Below are 23,064 nucleotides of genomic sequence, written 5' to 3'. Positions count from 1 at the left end.
CCACTCTGGTGAATAATCGCTATTTTCTTTGTCCACGGCACTGTGAACTAGCTTTGAAGCCTACGCCCATTGGAAACAGCTTCATGGGCAAGATATGGCCTTAGAACTGAAGTAGCCAGCGAGCTGGCTGGCACCACAGGCTCTGCTAATTAAGGCTTCCAACTTGCCTGGACCCTGGGTACAAAAGAGAGCGTCCCCTCACACACACATACCACACCAAGTGGATGATTAAAATGGTCCTGGGAAAGTTTCTAAGGATCTTTTTCAAGAGAACCAAAGGATTACTTCCTGCGCTCCTGCTCTGGTGGAGATACGGCTGTAGAGCTAAGGATGGGATGAGGTAGTCTTAGGCTGGCCTCCCTCCCATTGTCCTAAGCAATAGGGGGAAAAAACACCATGTTGGGGCCTAGCTTCTGTACGGCTACCCACACCCTCACTTTGGGAGTCAGAGAGTTTAATGAGGGGGGCAGGGGACTAGCATTCCCACACTAGAGGCCGGCCCCTCTGTGTCTCTCCAAAATCCAGTCTCTGATGGAATAGAAGCAGGTTTCCCAGATACAGGACAGTATCTGCTATATCCCAACTACCCCACCACCCCTCCCTTCTGTCCTCTGGTCCTCAGCCAGAACTTTGCCACGTCTGCTTCTTCCCTGCCCAGCCCCTTGGTTTCCTCCCTCAGCTATACGCTGGCAGTTTTGTGGCTTTGAGACTGGGAGAAATCTGTCTCCCCTTATGGGTTGGGAAGGGCTCTACTCTGTCCAGTTCAGGGAGAAATCTCAGAGGTCCCAGGGCTGTCCCCATCTCCCTGCTATTGAGTTTTTCTGGCCCATCCACCCTCACTCCAGGACCAATCTCTCAGTCATGAGGTCAGGGGAGTCTTGCCCAGACCTTTCCCCTGAGTTGACAATGACTTAGGTAGCTTGGCATGAACTGAATCAGCTGGATCTTGCTCTCCACCCTGTAAGCAAGGCCATAGGTTCCTTCTCAGAAGCAAACCTCTTTGGACAATCCATATGGACCCAGTCTTGTCAGTGGGACAAGGGAACTTGGCCACCCCACCCTGCCAGACTATTTCTCAAAGTTATCACTAGACAGTTTTCACTACACCACAGCCTACCCCAGCTCGTAGCCCAGCCCTCCTGCACATAAATACTCAGGAGCTCTGTTGCCTCGGGATAACCAGGCCCATGGATGTTTTCGGGGTTGGGTCTCCCAGTGCTGACCTGCCCATGTTTTCTTCATCTGCTTCCTCAGGTTAAAGAGGAGGACAAAATTCCACAGAAGCCTGGCCCTCCTGGCAAGGAGGAAGGGGCTGTAAGTGCTTCTCCAAACTCTGTGTGTGTGTGTGTGTGTGTGTGTGTGTGTGTGTGTGTGTGTGTGTATGTATGTGCACATCTGGTTGGGAGTCAGAGACTAGTGGGGTGAGGCAGTCCTATAGTAGAGGGGTACACAACAGCACACCCATTCCTATCTGGGTGATGAAACCAAAGAAAAAGAATTTCAGTTTCATTGGTGGCAGGGGTAGGGCATATATGTGAAGGAGACAGGATATAGCCACTTTGAAGCTCCTTCTCTAAGCCCCCCCATCTTTTTAAGCCTTCTTTCCCTTCCCCCTCCCTCAGGTAGGAACTCTAAATTCTGATTTCCTAAAAGCTTTGGTACAGGAGAAGCTCAATGGGCAAATACAGGCCAAGGAACACCAAAGACACTGCACTGTGGGATTCAGCCCTTCTCTGGGTGATACCAGGCGAGGTGGGGAGCAACGTCACAGCAGCTGCTGCCGTCGATCCCCCAAACCCCATCAGCTGCTGTGTGGGGGTGACCCAGAGGCAAGCAGCAGTCGTCCATGGCCCCTCGTACTGCCGCCTCCAAACTAATCTGCCTGGGCACAGAGAGGCTGAATAAAGCTACACTGAAGGCAAGCAAGAGGAGACAATTCATAATCAGGACAGTGGCTGCTGGCCCAGGCCACAAGTGCCCAGGCCCTGGGGTAGCACTGGGTATAGGTATGCGTTGTCCAGATGAAGAGTTGATCTCCCAGGTATTTGGCTTCTTCCTAATCTTTAAGCAGTCTTGCCCAGTCAGCCTGTGACTTTTTTTTTTTTTTAATTTTTGTTTTTGGGCCATACTCATGGATGCTCAGGGTTTACTTTGCACTCGAGGGTCATTCTTGGCTCCGAGATGATATGGGTGGCAAATGCTCCTGTGCTTAACCTCTGAGTTTAGATGAAATATTTGAGCAGTCCCTGACTAATGTCAATTTTTCTTCTGGGGTGAGGCTCCCCAGCAGTGCCAGAGAGTGCAGGGCCCATGACCAGCAATACCAGGCCCAGCCATATAGGTACATGAGTGAGGATGTGGTACCCACACTTCTTGCATTTGCTGGGCTTCGACCTAACACTTAGCACTATCTCATTATCCCTGTGGTAGGGGCCACACCCATCAGTACACTAGGCTTACTCATGGCTCTGCACTCAGGGATCACTCCTGGTTGGGCTCAAGGGGCCATATGAGATGCTGGGGATTGAACTTGGGTTAGCTGCATGTAAGGCAAAACACCCTAACTGCTGTACAACTTTTTTGGCCCACCTTTTCTTTTCCTTTTTTCAATTTCTTTCTCTCTTGCTTTTCCTTCCTTCCTTCCTTCCTTCCCTTCCTTCCTTCCTTCCTTCCTTCCTTCCTTCCTTCCTTCCTTCCTTCCTTCCTTCCTTCCTTCCTTCCTTCCCTTCCTTCCTTCCCCTCCCCCTCCCCTCCCCCTCCCCTCCCCTCCCCTCTCCTCTCCTTTTCTCTCCACTCCCCTCCCCTTCCCTTCTCTTCGCCACACCTATTGGTGTTCAGGGATTATTCCTGGCTCTGCCCTCAGAAATTGCTCCTGAAAGAAAGAAAGAGAGAGGAAGGAAGGAAGGAGGGAGGGAGGGAGGGAGGGACGGACGGAGAGAGAGAGAGAAGAGAGAAGAGAGAGAGAGAGAGAGAGAGAGAGAAGAGAAGAGAGAAGAAAGAAAGAAAGAAAGAAAGAAAGAAAGAAAGAAAGTAAGAAAGAAATAAAGAAAAGAAAGAAAGAAAGAAGAAAGAGAGGAGAGAGAGAAAGAGAGAAGAAAGAAAGAAAGAAAGAAGAAAGAATAAGAAAGAATGAAAGAAAGAAAGAAAGAAAGAAAGAAGAGAGAAGAAAGAGAGAAGAAGAGAGAAAGAAAGAAGAAAGAAAGAAAGAAAGAAAGAAAGAAAGAAAGAAAGAAAGAAAGAAAGAAAGAAAGAAAGAAAGAAGGAGGAAGGAAGGAAGGAGGAAGGAAGGAAGGAAGAAAGAAAGGAAGGATAGGAAGGAAGGAGGAAGGAAGGAAGGAGGAAGGAAGGGAGAGAGAGAGAGAAGAGGAAGAAAGAAAGAAAGAAAAGAAAAGAAAAAAGAAAAGAGAAAAGAAAAGAAAAGAAAAGAAAAGAAAAGAAAAGAAAAGAAAGAGGGCCCGGAGAGATAGCACAGCGGCGTTTGCCTTGCAAGCAGCCGATCCAGGAAAAAAAGTTGGTTGGTTCGAATCCCCGGTGTCCCATATGGTCCCCCTGTGCCTGCCAGGAGCTATTTCTGAGCAGACAGCCAGGAGTAACCCCTGAGCAATGCCTGGTGTGGCCCAAAAACAAGGAAAGAAGGGAGGGAGGGAAGGGAGGGAGGGGTGGTGAGGAGGGAGGGAGGAGGAAGGGAGAAAGCGAGAAGAGAAAAGAAAAGAAAAGGAAGGAAAGAAATCTCTTCTGGCAGTCTTGGGGGACCATATGGGATGCTGGGGATTGAAACCCGGGTCAGCTGCCTGCAAGGCAAACAACCCTACCCCTTTGTGTTATCTCTCCAGCCCCACTATTTCCTTTTTCTTTCTTTTTTTTTTTTTTTTAAGAAAACAGAAAAGGTGGGGGAAGATTGAGGGATTGAGGAGAGAGGATGAAGAGAAAGAGAGGAGTCAGAGAAGGCGGGAAGAGAGAGAAGGGGAGAAGAGAGGAGAGAGGGAGGGAGGAAGGAAGAGAGAGGGAGGAAGGGAGAGAGAGAGAGAAAGAAGAAATAGTCCATTTTCTTTTTCTTAATGAAAATGACATGTGACAAAGTCAGACTTGCCTGGTCTATAAATGCTGCACAAATGTCTGAGAGTTGGTGATCAACATTAGCAGCAGCATCATTGTCATCATCTTCAATGGGTGGTCTACAGGAGAGAGGACAACCCTAGGCCGCCAGCCAACTCTGCAGTACCATCGAGGATGACACCTTCAACATTCTTTCATTTTGTTTTTTTTTGGGGAGCCACACCTAGCCATGTTTAGGGCTTATTTCTGTTTCTGTGCTCAGTGATCTCTCCTGGATGGGCTTAAGTAACCATAAGGCGCTTCAGGGATCAAACCTGGGTCAGCCACTTGCATCACAAGCACTTTACCCTCCCGTACTATCACTATGGCCCAATCTGAATGGGCCCAACAGGCGGTGCCCTGTTAAGTGCTCCTGAACTGTAAGAGGTGGGGCCTGTGACAGAGGCCTGATGGCCATGTTGCTCAAAGGGGACAACCCCTTTTCTTCCCACAGCAGCCAGAGATTCCTCCACTCTGTGGGCCTCTCCTTGTAGCCCCTCAAAAAAAGGGGGGGCAGTCAGACTCACACAGAGCCCTATATATTCTAGAACCCAAGGTTCTGGGAATGAGACCTCAACCACAAATTCTGAGTGGTTTTGCCTGCCTAGTACAGATCCTTAGGTTGGCCCTGCTCCCCCAGTTGCTATGGTTGACCTTGCAGGAAATTGCCCTTCTATAAGCCAGCCTGAGAGCCCCACAGTGGATGGGGAAGGGTTGTGGCGCCAGGCATGTATCCCTGCAGTGTGCTAGTCACTCCCGTTGGCTCCTGGATGCCCAGGCGAATCTGTGTGTGGGTCTAGGACTGAGTTGAGCTATGGTGACTCGACTTCTTCTCCTCCTCTTAATTTTCATCTACAACTTGCTGAGCCAAGGTCTCAGCCCTTGAAAGATTGGCAGGAGCAAAGAGCCCTGGCTTGGAGCCAGCGGAGGTAGAGCAGAGGAGAGGTAGGAGAAGGTCTCTGTGGGAACTAAGATGGCTCCCTCTCTGTAGATTTACCCCTAGGACGGGGTAGGAAGACTTTGGGGTTGATCGCCCAGAAAGCTGATGACAGAAAGCTGGGAGCATGAACCCAACAGGCAGGAAAGCTGGGGTTTTGGCCTCCATGGCAGGGGTAGCCTTGGGGTGTTGCTTTCTTTCTGTTCTATGAAGAGGGGGACCCCATTGAATTGCCCAGATACCTGATGCCCGGATGGAAACCTCCTGGCACCTCCAGGCACTCTAGAGCTGGGGGGGCTGTGCTATGTGGGAGAGGGAAGCACATGCAGGGGTGTCAGCGGCCCTGTTGATGGGTGGCCTTTGGTGCTGAGTGTGTTCTGCTGTGTGAGTGTGTGTGTTCTGGGGGATCACTTTGTGACTTTCTCTGCCCAGGGAGGGTAGGTGCCCAGGGGTCCCCTGCTCATTCCTCCTGTGTTTGTGTGACTGTAGCCCGAGAATGGCTCTAAGGACGGCAGTGGCCAGCCCCCTCAGTCTCCTGCACCAGCACCGGAGCCCTCAGAGACTCTAGACAGAGCCAGAGACCCTGCGCCAAGGCCTGGCTATGAACGGGCTAGGGGCTGCCCCTGCATCAGGCCCCTGGTGAGGAGGCCCAGGGCCTGTCCCGGAAGAAGGTGGCCAGCGCTAGTGAGGAAGGTGGTGAGCAAAGTACCTGCCTACTGAGGAGCCTGCACATCCCCAAGGAGCCTCCAAGTAGAGGGGTCAAGTCCCCTGTGCACCCCACTCGAGGCAAGAAAGGAGAAAAGGCCACCCCCCGCATCCCCTCCACCACCGCCGCCTCCCCCTGCGCCGCCCTAAAGCCAAGTCTGAAGCCAAGAAGGAGGCAGCCAAGGATGAGCTCTCCGTGGGCCTTCGGAGCCTGAATGGCTCGGGGGTCGGGGCAAGGAGCACAAGCCCAGAGGGCAGGCAGTCTCCTGGAAAGGGGGAGAAGCCCTGCAGTCAGTCGCCCACCGCCTTGGGGAAACCAGGCTCCCCAGCCAAGTCTGCCTGCCTTGAGAAGCAGGGCTCCCCCGTACCCCCAGGAGAGCCAGTGGCCCCAGACTCCCCTGGCCCAGAGGCGAAGCTCCCTGGAGTTCCGCAGGCAGAGTCACCTGTCGCAGATGGGCAAAAGGAGGTACTGGTGTGTGGCACTAAACCCCCTTGTGCTTCCCACCCCTGCTTGTTCCGGCATGGCTTCGTGGTGGCCATGAGCTTGCACACTTCCCTTTGAATGGCCTCAGACCACTGGACATGAGCAGCAGTTGTGGGAGGGACCCACTAACCAGCATGCAGCGCGCCTCGTAGGAACTCTTTTCTGATCTTTACTTTGGTTTTTGGGCCATACTCAGCGATGGTCAGGGCTTACTCCAGGCTCTATGCTCAGGGATCACTCTCGACTCAGGAATATTGGGGGTCATGCTTGAGTCAGACACATGCAAGGCAAGTGTCCTACCTGCTGTTTCTATCATTCAGCCCCTCTCTTGGGCACTGTGTGGGGAGTTAGCTCCTGGTCCACCCAGTTACACACAAGTCAGCTGGAGGTGCCGGAGGTTCAGGATTCAGGTCTTAGGCAGATCCTCAAGCATGGGACAAAGACTCTTTCCTGACATCCGGTGCCCCATCTTATGGCACTCTCAGCCAGGCCTTACCTTGACCAGCCCCCTGTTTCCAGTATCATCTCTAAAGTCTGGCCTGGGGTATGTTGGAGAAATGAGTGATTCTTGTGTTTTAGAGTATCTCATGAGTCTAGTTTAAGCAAGCAGGTGACCCTAAAACCACACTTAGGCCATGTTCCTCTCCCATGAAGGCCAAGATGAAGAGTCAGATTTTTGCCACCAAGTTGTGGTCTGGGGGTTCTGGGAGGACGAGTGAGTAAAGTCTCTGTGTGACCTAAATGAAGTTAGGACCCTGGCTGGGAGAGTACCGCATGGCTAGCCCCACCTGATGGTGCTTGGCAGCTGGAAGATCCAAGTGAGGCTCGGGAGAATGAGGCCATCAAGGCCTTCCCTGGGGACACTCTCTCTGGACTTTGAGGAGCAGGGGCCAGGGAGGGCTGAAACTCTATTTGAGATTGGGGCCTTGTCTGATGACACAGTGCCCATAGGCCAAGGCCAGCAACCTCTGGCACCCTGTGGCCCAAGGCCACACATGTCTTTCTGCAGAGGTGATGCCCACTCTGCTGTCCAGGGGGACAGTTCACTACAAGGCCTCCTGCATGGAGATCATCTAAGGCCTGCTGGCTTCTCTCTGTTTCTGCTTTCCCTGACTGGAAGGAAAGAGGCAGGAGACAGGGTGGGGGTGTGTGTACATAGTACAGACCTACCTATCCTGTCCTCTTTAGCCCTAGAAACTCACCCCAGAATTCTAAATCTCTCAGACCCAACCTCTGTTCACACTTCTGTTTTTTGTTTGTTTGGGGTCATACCCAGTGATATTCAGGGCTTGCTCCTGGCTCTGCACTCAGGAGTTGCCCCTGTTGGGGGTCAGAGGACCATATGGGGTGCCAAGAATCAAACCTGGTTTGACTCTATGCATGGCAAATGCCTTACCACTATCTCTCCATCCCATCCTCCTTCTGTTCTTCCTGATCTTGGCAGAACTCAGTGCAGGCTGTTGTTTCCCCACCTCTCATTATGGCCTCAGCATAGGAAAGTGATGGCATCCAGCAAGCAGGAGTTGACTGGTATTTTGGTGCAATGGACAGGACCCGAGGGGAAGTATCAGTCTCTGAGAAGAAACTGAAACTGAAAAGAAGAAACTGAAAAAAGTGTGCTCATTCCTGCACTTGCTGCCCAGCCTCCACTCCCAGTTCCTCTGTTGCTTGGGGTTAAGGTGATGGCGAGACCCTGCCAGACCAGAAGGCAGGCCACCTGATACCTGTGCCTAGGGCAGGAGCCAGAACCTTGTGGAGAGCATACTCGCCCATGGGCACTGGTGCCTTTCTTCTCACATAAAGTAAAAACCAAGTAGGAACCTGGCTTGTACCCTGACCCTTGCTACTTATGCCCTGCCCCAGGGCTCCCCAGGCTAGCTGCTTGGCATGGTGTGTCCCTGCCCCTCCCTGGCCCAGGACTAATAGTCATTTAACCTCCAGGCAGAAGCTGCCGCCCCTGAGGTTCAGCTGAGCCCTGCCGAGGAGGCCCACCAGCGACTTGAGAGGATCTTCACAGCTTCTGTAATGTTTCTTCTCACTGGTGCTTCTGAGCCTATCCTGAGTGTGTTCTGAGTGTCTGAATGTGTGCAAGTCAGTGTGAGTGAACTTACACACGAGTGTATATATGTCCTGTGTAGTTGTATAGACCGCATCTATGTGGGAGTGTGTGACTGAGTGTGTGAGAGAGTTTGTGAGTCTTTGTAAGACAAAATTTGAATATGGAAGCCGGAGAGCTAGCACAGCAGTAGGGCATTTGCCTTGAACGCTGCTAATTCAGAATGGATGGTAGTTCGAATCCCGGCACCCCATTTGGTCCCCCCCCCCCCCCCGTGTCTGCCAGGAGCGATTTCTAAGTGCAGAGCCAGGAGTAACCCTGAGCACCACCAGGTGTGACCCAAAAACAAACAAAAAGAAAATTGAATATGTGTGTGAATTTGAGCGTTGGTGTGCGAGTATATGTGTGTACATCCTGACTGTATGTTTAAGACTGAGTTTGAGGGAATGTGTATGAATATTAGTTTTGTATATAAATGTACATATTTATTTTGTTTGTTTGTTTTTTTGGGTCACACCCGGCAGCGCTTGGGTTTCTCCTGGCTCTATGCTCAGAAATCATTCCTGGCAGGCACAGGGGACCTTCTGCTTGGAAGGCAGACGCCTTACCTCCAGGCTATCTCTCCGCCCAGAGTGTACATATTTATGACCTGAATGTAACATTGAGTGTGTGTGAGAGAATGTGTGGATGTCAGAGTTTGCGTGTGTGAACAAGTTTGTAGGGGGAAAGTTTGAGTGTGTGAATGGGAGAGTTTGTGAATGACCATTGCCATCTGTGCACCTTCACGTGGCTCCGCCTTGAGCAACAACAGAGGCTCTGAGGAGTCTAATCTTTTTTTTTGTTTTGTTTTTGTTTTTGTTTTTGTTTTTTGGGTCACACCCGGCATTGCTCAGGGGTTACTCCTGGCTGTCTGCTCAGAAATAGCTCCTGGCAGGCACGGGGGACCATATGGGACACTGGGATTCGAACAACTACCTTTGGTCCTGGATCGGCTGCTCGCAAGGCAAATGCCGCTGTGCTATCTCTCCAGGCCCTGAGGAGTCTAATCTTGAGGGAGCTCATAGGCAGGGTCTGCGAATCAGCCAGTCTCCCACTTTCCTGCCCTGACCCCAGGGCCTGGTGGATGGTGAGGCAAGGAGGTGACACTCCCATTTTTGAGACTTTGACTTTCCAGAACTAGGCAAGGTAGGGAGATTCCCTGCCTATTTCCCATCAAGCCAGGGAAGAGACCCGACTAACCTTTCCTCTCCAGAAAGGTCTAAGTATTCACCAGGGAGGGGTCAGGGCTGGCATAGTGTCCATGACTTTTTTGGATATGGGTAGTTGGAAGGTGGGCCTACTTGCTGAGGGTTAGCGACCTGCCTATGGTGAGCAAACTGTGGTGTGGGCTTGATAAGGGGGGGGTCCTAGATTTTGGGCTGCTATTGATATCATACTACATGGTGATCAGAGATCCTGTCTCAACAGGCAGCTCTTGGCATGGGAGAGGGCACTCATGGAGTATTTTGGAGGCAAGGGACAACTTTACGCTGGTTACTCAGAAATGAAGGGGCCAATGGCTTGGCCAGAGTTTTTGGTGATTCTAGGGGAGCGAAGCTGGGGTGAAGATAAAGGCTATTAGGTGATTCATGCTTGTGGTATGGCTAGGTGATCTGGCCTGGTATACACATGAATGGGGGTGGTGGTGGGTTTAACTCAGGAAGCACTGGGTGGTCATCAGCAGATGTTGACATGGAGTCACTTCTGAGGGGTCTGGAAAGAAGGAAGGTCTCCTTACCAAATGTAGCCTCTCCTGCTTGGTCTCCCCTTAACAGGGCAGAATCCACCTGCCTTGCCAGCTGGTCCTGACACTAAGCTCTTCTATCCCCAAAACACTAGGGTACTTACTAAAGGGTGGCTGCTAGTACTCTCACTGTCTTCACCCCTCTTTTTCTTTCTCTCCTTTGCTCTCTGCTGACAGCTGGACCCTGAGGCCACCTCTCCTGTCCACAGCCAGGTAGGGTCTGCCTGTCCCCCTCAAGAGCCCTCTGCTTCCTCCGATGACCATATGCCTCCCCTGACCTGTACCTGGGCTGGTGTCTGTGCTCGGCCTCATGCTGGAGTGTAAGGCCCCCTTCCTGCTGGCTCCCACCCTGGCAGGCAGTGTCTGCAGTTTGAGATGGAACAGCTCTATGTCTGGCTCTTGGGGAGTGTCTCAACTATCACTGCTGTGTGTTGGTCGTTTTGTTACATGGCTCTTAGCCAAGGAGTCTCAGGGCCTGGACACTGTTGGGTGTTTTGGTCCTGCTCACCGTGAGCCAGAAAGATGCAAAAACTAAGTGGTCCCGACATCCCTGAAGCTGTGACATTCTCTGTCTCCACCTGCTGGCCAAAGTGGGAGCTTCGTCTTTGAAATTAGTTGTAAAGGATTTGGGTTTTCAGTGCTCTCTCTCTCTCTCTCTCTCTCTCTCTCTCTCTCTCATCTCTCTCTCTCTCTCTCTCTCTCTCTCTCTCTCTCTCTCTCTCTCTCTCTCTCTCTCTCTCTCTCTCCCTCTCTCCCCCTCTCTCTCTCCCCCTCTCCCCCCCCTCTCTTCCCCTCTTTCTCTCTCCCCTCTCTCTCTCTCTCTCTCTCCTCTCTCTCTCTCTCAAATGTTTTTGGGTCACATCCGGTGACACTTAAGGGTTACTCCTGACTCTGGACTCGGAAACCGCTCCTGGCTTAGGGGATCATATGGGATGCCAGGGATCGAACCCAAGTCTGTACTGGGTTGGTGTGTGCAAGGCAAACGCCCTACTGCTTATGCCATCACTCTGGCCCCTGCATGGTCTCTTAATTTACAAAGAACTTGTCTCTCTCCCATGATTTGAAAAGTAAGGAATTTGGAGTCAGCCAGATAGTATAAGGGGTTGGGTGCTTGCCTTGCATGAGACCAACCCATCCCTGGCACCTCATATTGTGCCTGAGCCCTGCCAGGAATGATGACTGAGCACATAGTCAGGCATAACCCCTGAGCACTGTTGGGTGAGAGCTTCTCCCAACTCCAGCCTGCCAAGAGGAAATAAAAGAAATAAGGAATTTGGTTTGGTTTGGATTTGAATCTATACTCAGCAGTGCTCAGGGACTACATCTGACTGTGCTTGGAGCATTCCTGGTGGATTTTAGAGGACCATGTGGGTGTTATAGATTTAAACCTATAAGGGTTGCAGTGGATGCAGTGGATGCTAGGCAAGTGTTTTAACCTTTGTGTTATCTCTGCAGCCTCGAAGAACAGAGAACTTGGTTTTATAAAATTAACCTTTTATTTGTTTTGAGGCCATACCTTCTGTGACTAGTCCTGATTTAGTGTTCAGAGGGTAACTCCCAGTGGTGCTGGGGAAATATATAGGACTGGGATTATGTCTGGAACTCCCCACATGCATTTCAGACCTCTGAGCCATCTCCCTGGCCCCAAAGCTACAATTTTAAAACACTGAATCATCTTGAGATACCCAACATTATTGATGGTTGAGTTACAGTCATACAATGTTCCAAAACTCATCCCTTCACTGGTGTCAGTGTTTATTTCCCACCACTAATGTCCCCAGTTTCCCTCCCGCCCAACCCCCCCTCAGCCTGCCTCTATGGCAGTCACCTTTCTTCTTTCAAGTTAAAATTTTAAAGTAAAAAAAATGAGCCTTTCTCGCTTCATTTAACAAGTTAAAGTGTGGGCTGTCCCACAGGGATCCTTCTATTTGAAAGGCAATTTCACAGACCCAGAATGAGAGGTCCACATTGGCTTCCCAGGGAACTGCAGCCCCAAAGGGTTGTAGTTGAAGCTGGAATTCAATTTGGGACTAGAACCCGGATTTCTCTCTCTCAAAAGAACATTCTTTTCAATTCTGTTTTCTTATCCTTCTCAGCCCCTCCACCAGGGGTCAGAATCACAAAGCAATGTCTGCACCCTGACCCACGATGTCAGGTGGCTAATGGTACCTCACAGTAGCGACCTCCGAGATGGCAGGAACAGGCAATATAATAGCCTGAGGCCTGTGCCATGCCTCTGGGAATCAGTCACTTCCCTCCCAGGAACCCCCAATCATGCTGTCCTGTTACTCATGCAATAGTATGAGCTTGATGGATCTTGGTTGTCCAGTACCCCCTCCTGTTTGCCCATTTCCCAGACATCATTTCTACCTGGTTCAGCTCTTCTGGCATCAACCCCAATAGTGCCAGAGAGGCTTCATTCTAATTGATTCTGTTGGGCCCCAAAGGCTCCAGACCCATCTGTGTGACTTGCCTGTCTGACCCAGCAGTGCTTTCCTTCTTCCTTCAGTCTCTGACCTTCTTGCTTTATGTACTTGCAAGGCCTTCATATGCCACATGACTCTGCTCCTGCCTTGTCAGGCGCCCTGGAACAGATGTGAGAGACTGGTACAGCCCTGCCCAGAGCATCCTCCCGTGGTTAGGCAGATTGGGCCTTCCACCTGAGACTCACCTGTTCTTTTTCTGCCACGAGGCCTCAGGAGACATTTTTCTCCACTCTGTGAGGGCCATTCTCAGCCATTTCTTTCAGCTATATGAGGGCCTTTTCCTTGGGGTGAAGGAGCCCTGTGACTGCGTGAGAAGCCAAATGAAGGTCACCAGCAGTGCCCAGGGCAAGTGATACGGGTTTGGACAAGAGATCCCACAGGCCTGGGCACAGCGCTTCTGTCCCCTGTCCTTTCAGACATCCCATACTGGCATGTTTCAGTCTGTGTCCTTGTCCTCAGGCTCCTCAGAGCCACCAGGATCCTGCCCTCCTTCCTCTGACAGCTCAGTGTCACCAGTGTGGCTGCCACCTGAGAAGCACTTCCCCTCCCTGTCCCCTTATAACTGCCAGTTTGTTCTCTTTTCCTGGACAGGGTCTCACTGTCTCTTTTCCCTGTCCCTGGCTACGGTGAAAAACGGAAGAGCAGATCGCCGGCAGATGAGGCCTGGCATGAGGCTGAGAAGGTTGTGGCTGATCCATAAGGATGGCTTCTCTCTGGGTGCGTGAGGACACTGGGTGCAGAGAGTGGCTCTGGGTGGTAACAAAGGGGATAGCAGGGAGGAAGCAGGATCAGGAAGGTCTCCTGTAGGGTAATAACAAAACATTGGCAGCCCCTGTCTGACCATCGTTTCTGTCCTGCAGCCTGCCAGCTCAAATCCGAGCAGCTCAGCCTGCCTGAGGGGAAGGTGCGCGTGAAGCTGGACCATGATGGCGCCATCTTGGATGTGGATGAAGATTGATGTGGAGAAGGTCAGACAAAGAGGGAGAGGAGCTGGGTAGGCTACGCCTGGTAAGTGGGCAGGGCTAGGGACCCATTGCTTGGGCTGGTTGGTGGTCCTCTCTTGCAGGCAAATGCCCCAATCATGTTGATCGCCTGGAAGACCTGGCCTCGCTGGTCTACCTCAATGAGTCCAGTGTCCTGCACACACTGCGCCCAGCGCTGTGGAGCTGGCCTGCTGCACACCCTACGCTGGCCCCAGCCTGCTGGTGCTCTAGCCCCCGGGGCGCCCCTGCTATGTACTCTGAAAAGGTGGCGACTCTCTCTCCCCTCCCACCTTCCTGTCTACTGCCCTCTTCCCCTGACCACCCACTGGGATTCTTGTTCCCACGTCAAGGTGACCTTGGAAGCAAGTCCTCTCCTCTTAACAGGTGAGGATCTGGTTAGCAGGACTGTACCACACAGTGGCCTCAGCCTCAGATCCATTACCTGGAAGCTGTTGAGCCTACAAAGATGCATGGGGGTGGGATTGACATGTGAGGGAAGGACTCTATGGGGAGGACTGTGAGTGGGAAGACTTTTCAGGGAGGACTTCACGGGGGAGGATTGTGAGTGAGATGAAGTGCATTGTGAGGAGGGTTGATGAGGAAAGATAGGAGGATTGAGGTTGGAGGACTGCTGTGTAGGGAGAATTGCATGTGTGGGAAGATTGAGGAGTATTACATAGCCGATGATTGTGTGTGAGGAGGTACGTGTTATGAGGAAGACTGTGGAGGAGGTACTGAATGTGGGAGGATTCTTGAGGGGGGAGACTGCATGTGGGAAGAACCTAAGGGGAGGAACTGTGGGTGAGAAACTGCATGCAGGGATAGGCTGTGGGAGGATTGTGGTGGAAGGATTGTGTGGGTTGACATGTTTAGGTGAGCACTGTAGAGGACTGCATGTGTAGGGAAGACAGTGTATGGAGGAAGCCTGCATGAGGTAGACTAAGAACTACATGTGTGGGAGGAACTGACAGTAGGAGTCCTGTATTTGGAGGAGGCCTGCATGGAGGTAGGGCTGGCTGTGGTCCACCCCACACTCTCCCCTCTCTCTGTCCCAGGTGATGCACCATGTTCAAGGGGTGTCGGCGGGAGGACATGGCCCCCCACATCTATGCTTGTGGCCCAGACCGCCTACCGGACCATGTTGATGAGCCGCCAGACCCAATCCATCGTCCTCCTGGTGGGAGTGGTAGCGGCAAAGCACTACCAGCTGCCAACATCTGGTGCAGTACCCTGGCAACCATCGCCGGTGCCAACAAAGTGTTTTCTGGTGAGGCAGGGACAGCGGGTGAGGAATCTCGGAGGCGGGTGTGGGCTCCTTTCCTCCCTGGCCTCTCTACACCTTCAAAGCCCCACAGTTGCCCATAGTCCTGTATGAGAGAGCGGTTATGGGCTAGGCCCAGGAGAGGAGGGAGGCAGCACCCTGGCTGACGTAGGCATGTGTTGGCAGTGGAGAAGTGGCAGGCTCTGTCCACGATCTTGGAAGCCTTCGGGAACAGCCCCAGCGCCATGAACAGCAATGCACCCGCTTCTCCCACATCCTCTCCCTGGACCTTTGACCAAGCGGGCCAGGTTGGCCTCGGCCTTCCATTCAGGTGAGTACACAGTGAGGAGAGGAGATGCCCTGAGAAAATCAGGCCCTCTCCATGGCTCTTTTCTTCAGATTCTGCCCCTAAAATAGATGGTGGCCCTGAAGGGCTGGCCTGCTCTGCTCTCTGACCCCTCATCTTTCTGCGCTGGGTAGAGAATGACTTGGTTTCTCATCCCGCCCTTCTCATCCCGCTCTTCCTGTTGGGGGCATGTATGAGGGGACTGCTTTCAGGCCCTTTCCCTCAGGGGAAAGTGGGTTTGGGGAAGGAAGGGTGCCAGTGTATTGTCTCGCTACAGACAGCCCCATCTGGGCTGGAGAGAGGCCTCAGCACTGACTGCATAACTCTTTGTTACTGGAGACTCTGGGTTTTTTGTTTGCTTTGTTTTTGGGGTCATACTAGGCAGTTGCTCTGGGGTTGCTCTTGGCTTTGTGCTCAGAAATTGCTTCTAGCAGGTTTGGGAGACCATATGGATACCGGGGTTCAAACTGGGGTCTGTCCTGGGTCATCTGCATGCAAGGCAAATGCCCCACTTCTGTGCTATCGCTCTGGCCTAAGGTCCTAGGTTTTTATACAAGACACCACATGGTATCCAGCACTGTGTGAAGCAACCTCCAAACACAGAGCCACAAGTAGCCCCCAGAGCACTGCTGGGTGTGACCCCCAAACCAAAAAAACAAAAACAAGTGTCCTTATTCTCCAGTGGAGGGGTGGAGAACAGTGGGGCACTGGAGTAGCCCCTTCAAGCTGGACTGATACCCCTGCTTCTACTCTGGTTTCTGACTTGCACTTGGGGCAGTCTCCGGCCTCTGGATGAACCTTGAGGGATAAAAACAGTTGCTTCCTTTGCCTGGTTCCTCCTGGGGACAGAATGTGTATGGACCATGCACAGAACCCCCACCTCCCCACCCTATACCTACTCTCTGTGCTGTGCCGCAGTCAATGCTTCTGGAGAAGCTAGCGTGTAGTTCGGACGTCCAGCTGGTGAGGCCACGTTTCAATGTCTTCTACTACCCTGCTTCGCCTGTGGGGATGCTGCCCTCAGGTGAGATATGGTAGATGGGTACATCCACGCCAAAGCCCTGTCCGGGCGGAATTTTGCTGTGCGGCTTCCTCTGAGCCAGGCACAGTGAGGCCCCACCCACCAGGGAATACCAGCCCTGGGCATTGGGTCTGGCTCTGAGCAGGGCCCCTAGCCTGTCCATCAGAGTGTCCACCAGAGACCAGCTGGACTCCCCGAGTCCCACAGAATTGGCCTTGGAGAGGGGAACACCCATGATGCAAGTGACCCTGCAGTCACACTGCCACTCGTGGGCTGAGGTTGACACTTGAGTACGCACTGGCTGGAACCTGTTTTCGTTCCTCTGTGCCTACCCTCCCTGCCCTTGGCTGGCCCAACTCTCCCTAGGTACCACCTCAAATTTGCCTGTTTTGCCACCATAGGAGGGATGAGAGGAGGGTGGGTGAGACAGAGCAAGTGGGGAGGCCACCGCCATTCTCCCTGGCTCTATTTCTAAGCAAGGGCAGCTATGTCCCGGCTGGTCCCTGTAGGCTGATTCCCATCTCCCAGTGGGCCTGCCTAGTAGTTTGTCCTGGGGAATTGCTGCTCTTACCCAGGGAGATAGGAGGGGTGACTGTAGTGGGGCCAGGGTTGGGTACTAGGCAGAGTGAAACCCGGGTGGGTATGGGGAAACTTGGGGACCATTAGTACTGATATGGCCTTTGTTCCGCAGGACAGAGCTCCACCTGAACCACCTGGCCGAGAACAATGTATTCGGAATTGTACCCCTGGCCAAGGTGAGGGGCCTGTAGGACTGCCAGCAGCTCTGGGCCTTGGGGTACAGAAGCCTGGACTTACCTGGGGTGCTGCCTAAGAACAGCAGGAGCTCCTGATCCAGCTGGGGAGACTCATCTTACACCTTGTTTCCCACTATAGAATAGAGTGGGGGGATATGGACATGTCAGCTTTCCTCTCCACCCCTACCCCCACATGCCTGTCTCTCTGCAGCCCGAGGAGAAGCAAGAAGGCGGCACAGCAGTTCAGTAAGCTGCAGGCAGCCATGAAGGTGCTGGGCATCACCTCCCGAGGAAACAGAAAGCCTGCTGGCTCCTCCTGGCAGCTATCTACCACCTAGGGGCTGCAGGGCGCCACCAAAGGTAACTCTGCTGTGCTCCCCAACAGCCTGCTTGTCATAGAAGCACTTCCGGGGGCCCCTACCCACCCCTCCTCCCTGTTCTACTCTACCCAGCACAATCCATCTCTTCTCAAGACACCCTATTCTCACCTGTGCCCTTCCCCTGCCCCTATCTTCAGAGCTGAAGGCTTCTCAGATACTCAGAGACTCATCTCTGCCTGGGCTGGGCATCCAAAAGGGAAGGATGGAGCCCTGTGGGCCTCGTCCCCCTCTTGGGAACTGAAGGCTGAGGGGACAGAGAAGGGCCCAGCTATTAGTGCTCCCCCGGATTAACTCTCTCTAGTTCCCTTCCCCACCAGAGGCCCTCGAGGAGCCAGCGGGTAACTGACCTTGGCCTCTCTATGGGGCTTGGGGGACACTTGCCCCCCCTAGTGCTTGAACTGGGCTCTGTCTGGGGCTGGTGGGGTTTATTCTGTCATGGTGCAGGGGACTGGCACTGGGAGAAGCCCCCAGTTTCCCCGGGCTCCTCCAAGGCCAGTTTTCTCTAATCTCTCCTCGCCCCTGGTTTGGGAGTGGCATCTCTTTCATCTTGCATGTTGAGATGGAAGCCACTAGGGGGCAGCAGCATTGCGGGTGTTGTGGGCTGAGGCTTCAGCACAGAACGCTTGGTGGCTGGTGAATGGCCAGGGCTTGGTTTGGCTTGAGGGACGTCGCCTTCCTTGGTGGGTGCATGCGAGGATGGCATCATCTTCTCCATCATAGGGAAGAGGGACACTGATCTTGAACAGCATCTTGGGCTTTGGCTTTCCATCTCTGCAGAGGCAAAGAGCTGCCTAGGCGGGTGGGATGGTGGGTGCAAGGAGCAACAGGCATCTGGGTGTCACACATCCAGAGGGGTCCTACACGTGTTCCTTGCCTAGAGGCAGCCGGGCAGAGTTAAGCGATTCCAGAATCAGCTATGCTAAAGGAAATTCTTTGACTCTGAGGAGAGAGCAAGGCCCCAGGGTGTTTTTGGTTTTGTTGGGAGGGGCAAAACCCAGAAGTGCTCAGGACTAACTCCTGGCTCTGTACTTCTGGTGGGGCCTTGGGGGATCATCTGTTGTACCAGGGAGAGAACTGGGGTCAGGGCCCAGAGAGATAGCTTGGAGGTAAGGTGTATTGCCTTTCATGCAGAAGCGACGGTGGTTTGAATCCTGGCATCCCATATGGTCAGGTCCCCTGTGCCAGCCAGGGGCGATCTCTGAGCCTAGAGCCAGGAGTAATTCCTGAGCATTTGCGGGTGTTGACCCAAAATACAAACAAACAAACAAACAAACAAAAAGAACTGGGGTCCAGCCCCTTGCAAGGCAAATGCCTAACTTCCCTATTATCTAACTGGCCCAAACTCGGGGTGTTTCTTTCTTTCTTTCTTTCTTTCTTTCTTTCTTTCTTTCTTCTTTCTTTCTTCTTTCTTTTTCTTTCTTTCTTTCTTTCTTTCTTTCTTCTTTCTTTCTTTCTTTCTTTCTTTCTTCTTTCTTTTCTTTCTCTTTCTTTCTTTTCTTTCTTTCTTTCTTTCTTTCTTTCTTTCTTTCTTTCTTTCTTTCTTTTTTTCTTTCTTCTTTCTTTCTTTCTTCTTTCTTTTTTTTTTTTTTTTTTTTTTTTTTTTTTTTGGTTTTTGGGCCACACCTGTTTGACGCTCAGAAGGGTTACTCCTGGCTATGTGCTCAGAAAACACCCCTGGCTTGGGGGGACCATATGGGACGCCGGGGAATCGAACCGCGGTCCTTCCTTGGCTAGCGCTTGCAAGGCAGACACCTTACCTCCAGCGCCACCTACCCGGACCCCCCCATTTTCTTCTTTCCTTTCTTTCTTTCTTTCTTTCTTTCTTTTCTTTCTTCTTTCTTTCTTTCTTTCTTTCTCTTCTTCTTTCTTTCTTTCTTTTCTTTTTTTCTTTCTTTCTTTCTTTCTTTCTTTCTTTCTTTCTTTCTTCTTTCTTTCTTTTTCTTCTTTCTTTCTTTCTTTCTTCTTTCTTTCTTTCCTCTCTCTCTCTCTTTCTTCTTTCTTTCTTTTCTTTCTTCTCTCTTTCTTTCTCTTTCTCTCTCTCTTTCTCTCTCATCTTTCTCTCTTTCTTCTTTCTTTCTTTCTTTCTTCTTTCTTTTCTTTTTCTTTCTTTTCTTTCTTTTCTTTCTTCTTTCTTTCTTTCTTTCTTTCTTTCTTTCTTTCTTTCTTTCTTTTCTTTCTTTTTCTTTCTTTCTTTTCTCTTTCTTTCTTTCTTCTTTCTTTCTTCTTTCTTCTTCCTTCCTTCCTTCCTTCCTTCCTTCCGTGTGTGTTTCTCAGGGGACTAAACTAAGGATCACACTGGGGGGGGGTCCCCACATGCAAAGCATGTAATGTAGCCCTTTGAGCCACTTGACCCACAAGCCCAGGTTTTCTCCTAACCTACTCAGCACTGACTGCATGGGGAAGGGGGAGCATTAGTGTGTGGGCAACCCCCAACTTTGTTGATCATGCTTGTTCCTCTTGAAAGAGGAGAGGAAAACAGGGGGGGAGAGGGAGACATTGTTTTTCTGGGTGTTAGGCCATCTGTGGGTCCCTGTCGGTGTGACCACATCCACAAACTCTTTTGGGACCGTGAGGGAGTGTGATGTGTTTCTGACTCAGAATATGGTTTTCGCGCCTGCCCACCCTCACGAATCCCCATCCGCCATGGTTCCTTCCTGTGGGCCCGGCGGGCTCTGTTGATGACTGTTTGCTAACACGCCTGTTTTTCTTTGCAATGCTGGCATGCTGGTCCTTTGCCTTACAGAAGCTAGCTGAAGGTAAAACCGTGTTTCTTGTTAGCTTTCCCTAATTGCCGTGATTAGACACATGTTGGCTGAGGGCAGTCTGTCTGCGTGGCTGTTCCGTTTCCCCCTGCAGCTTTTTTGTTCCCCACGATTGGGGCTATGGGTGGATGTTCGTGGACTTCCCCTGGCAGGTGCCCGGGGCTTAGAGGGTGGGTCAATGCATTCAGTGAAGGGATAGGCGCAATAGTGCCATCCAGAGAGAGAGAGAGGTGCCCCCCACAGCACACAATGATTCTTGCACTTAGGTGGATGCCTCATTCTCCTGCCTTTCCCAGTTTTGCACCTCTGGAACCCTCTAAAATTATATTGGGGGAGGGGTCATACCTGGCAGTATTGAGGGCATAGACACTCAAGTTAATTTTGTGCAAGGCAAAGCCCCCTACTCTTGCCCCTCTGAAAGTGATTTTCACAACAGGCCCAGCGCCCTCTTGTGGCAGCAGCATGGAACTACCACCTCTTTTTGGACCTGTTCATATCCCACCACCCCTTCAGGGATACCTGAAGCACCAACACCTGTGTCCTGTCCCTTTGTGCCTGAAACCCTTCTGGTGTTATCCAGGCTGTTTTCTTTTTTCCTTTGGAAAAAAATGTCTGTTCCCAGTCTAGGGTGATCTCAGGAGGAAGCTCCAATATGCCAGATTGTTTTTCCTATTTCACAGCTGGGCGCAAGCAGTTTGCTCGCCACGAGTGGGCCCAGAAGGCTGCGTACCTGTTGGGCTGCAGCCTGGAAGAGCTCTCCTCGGCTATCTTCAAGCACCAGCTCAAGGGTGGCACCCTGCAGCGCTCCACCTCCTTCCGCCAGGGCCCCGAGGAGAGCGGCCTGGGAGATGGCACAGGTACCCGGGAGCCCTTGGGCTGGTGGAGTGAGTGGGAGGACTCACACAGGATTCATCACCTGTCAGGAGAACAGGTGCTTCCCGGGGGGGCTGAGGGGGTGCCCCAGGCCCAGAGAGCTATGTGGATCAGGTCCCGGGCAGATAGGGAACAGGGGAAGGGAGAGCCAGGGAACAGGAGACAGAGCTGATTTCGCCCAACAGGCCCCAAGTCTGAGCGCACTCGAATGCTTAGAGGGCATGGCGTCTGGTCTCTACAGCGAGCTCTTCATCCTCCTCATCTCCTTGATCAATAGGTGAGTGCCAGGGCCAGGGCTGGATTGAAGAAGCCTTGGTACGCTAGGGCTTGCCGAGGCAGAGCCGCCCTTTACCAGCAGAGGGTGCACTGTCCCCGTAAATGGGGAAGACGGGCAGTGGCTGGGGCTGGGGACTTGGGATTTAGCTTGGAACAGGGCAAGGCTTCCTGAATGGTGGAGGTGGGACTTCCCTACCTGGCTCTGATCCACCTCTCCCTGTGAAGGGCTCTCAAGTCCAGCCAGCATTCACTCTGCTCCATGATGATTGTGGACACTCCGGGCTTCCAAAACCCTGAGCACGGTAGGGTCGATCCGAGGGGCCTCCTTTGAGGAGCTGTGCCACAACTACACTCAAGGACCGGCTGCAAGAGGCTTTTCCATGAACGCACTTTTGTGCAGGAGCTGGAAAGATACAGGAGGGTAGCATTTCCTCTCGCCCTTGCCTGTCCTCACCCGCACACCCCAGACTCCCTTCTGGCCTTAGCATGCTCTGAGAGGGTGGTTGTGAGGGTCTCTGTACCTTTCCTGTTTCTTTTCTCCCATCATTTTTTATGGGCATCTTTCCCTTCCCTGGCAGGCACCATTGATAATTATCTGAGGGACAAGGATATGTGTAGGGTCTCCACAGAGCCAGTCCCCTTAGCCCTGTAAATTATGCATTCTCTGTCCCCCACATATGTTGTATGTCACATCTGGAATCCCTAGTTCCAGTTTCTGAATCTGTATGATGATGAGTGATTGGGCTGGAGAAGTAGTAAACCATGTATAAGGCACTAGTCTTATAGTCAAATAGGCATGTGGCCTATTTGGGTTCTATCCCCGGTACCACACATGTTGCACTTATTCCCATGAGGAGTGTTCCAGAGCACAGAGGCAGGAGTAAACCTTTAGCACAGCCAGATGGGGTCCAAAACTCAAACAAGAACAATAATATGGTGATTGAGTTAGATCCCCTCCAGAAAAGGGTATCCAGGCTGGGACAAGACTTGAAACTCATAGAGCTGGAGAGATAATACAGTGGGTAAAGCACTTGCTTTGCATGCAGCTGACTGAAGTTTGACCCCTGACAACCCCATCTTGTCCCCTGAGCATTACTAGTGAGTGCAGAGCCAGGAGTACTACTCCCTGGGCACAACCAGATATGGCCCCAAAGCAAAACTAATAACCAAATGTTTCAAGGAGAATTGTGTGAAACAGAAACTAGACTGACTGTTGTAGTCAGCTTGGATTCAGGTGAGCTCTAGCTCTGTGCAAAAAGGTTTAAAAAAGTTCAGCTGTTCCGGTACATTCTGGTGCCTTGATGACATTTTGGCCACTAGGGGGAGCTGCCATGCAGGAGGCGAGGTGGGACTCGCTGATCCCTAGCCCTGCTCATTGGACTACCTACCCTCTTCCCCACCCATGGGTGTTCACAGCCGCTATACCTTCCTTGCCAGGAGAACATCGAACTGGCATTTGACGACTTGGAGCCCGCCACTGACAGCTCTGTAGCTGTGATGGACCAAGCTTCCCATCAATCTCTGGTAGGAATTCTGGCGTGGGCCCTGGCAGGCCCTTACTCTCCTTTCTTTTCCGCCAGTGCAGTGTGGGCCAAAGGTGCGGGCAGGGGGCACAGGTGAACACATAAAGCTGGGCCTGGGTGGAAGTGGGGCGATAGATAGTATAGTGAGGAGAGCACTTATAGTAGGGAGGAACTCAACCGACCAGGTTTAATCCCCGGCACCCCATATAGTCCCCTGAGCCACACAGGGAATGATCCTTGAGAACAGCCCAGGAGTGGTTCCTAAGCATTGCTGATTTGGCCCAAACACCCCCCACAAAAGAAAAAAGCTGGGGCCTTGCTCCTCTGTCAAACCCCAC

The 23,064-nt window shown here is 52.0% G+C and overlaps 1 protein-coding gene across 1 annotated transcript in view; it reads left to right on the top strand.

Annotated features, from left to right (window-relative positions):
* MYO18A (myosin XVIIIA) overlaps positions 1-23,064 on the top strand; it is a 120,928-nt gene that overhangs the window by 58,644 nt on the left and 39,220 nt on the right. The window contains 27 exon segments of the mRNA XM_049789422.1: positions 10,238-10,380; positions 13,138-13,231; positions 13,233-13,263; positions 13,407-13,514; positions 13,613-13,698; positions 13,700-13,729; positions 13,731-13,757; positions 13,759-13,794; positions 14,585-14,593; positions 14,595-14,642; positions 14,644-14,727; positions 14,729-14,758; positions 14,760-14,796; positions 14,977-15,045; positions 15,048-15,121; positions 16,055-16,087; positions 16,090-16,160; positions 16,849-16,912; positions 17,124-17,138; positions 17,140-17,196; positions 17,199-17,304; positions 20,735-20,911; positions 21,087-21,204; positions 21,429-21,507; positions 21,509-21,559; positions 21,562-21,624; positions 22,641-22,727. Of these exon segments, the coding sequence (XP_049645379.1) occupies positions 10,238-10,380; positions 13,138-13,231; positions 13,233-13,263; positions 13,407-13,514; positions 13,613-13,698; positions 13,700-13,729; positions 13,731-13,757; positions 13,759-13,794; positions 14,585-14,593; positions 14,595-14,642; positions 14,644-14,727; positions 14,729-14,758; positions 14,760-14,796; positions 14,977-15,045; positions 15,048-15,121; positions 16,055-16,087; positions 16,090-16,160; positions 16,849-16,912; positions 17,124-17,138; positions 17,140-17,196; positions 17,199-17,304; positions 20,735-20,911; positions 21,087-21,204; positions 21,429-21,507; positions 21,509-21,559; positions 21,562-21,624; positions 22,641-22,727 (1,827 nt within the window).

This window comes from Suncus etruscus, chromosome 1 (genome assembly GCF_024139225.1).
Source record: "Suncus etruscus isolate mSunEtr1 chromosome 1, mSunEtr1.pri.cur, whole genome shotgun sequence".
Lineage (NCBI taxonomy): Eukaryota > Metazoa > Chordata > Mammalia > Eulipotyphla > Soricidae > Suncus > Suncus etruscus.
This window is presented reverse-complemented; position numbering and strand designations above follow the sequence as displayed.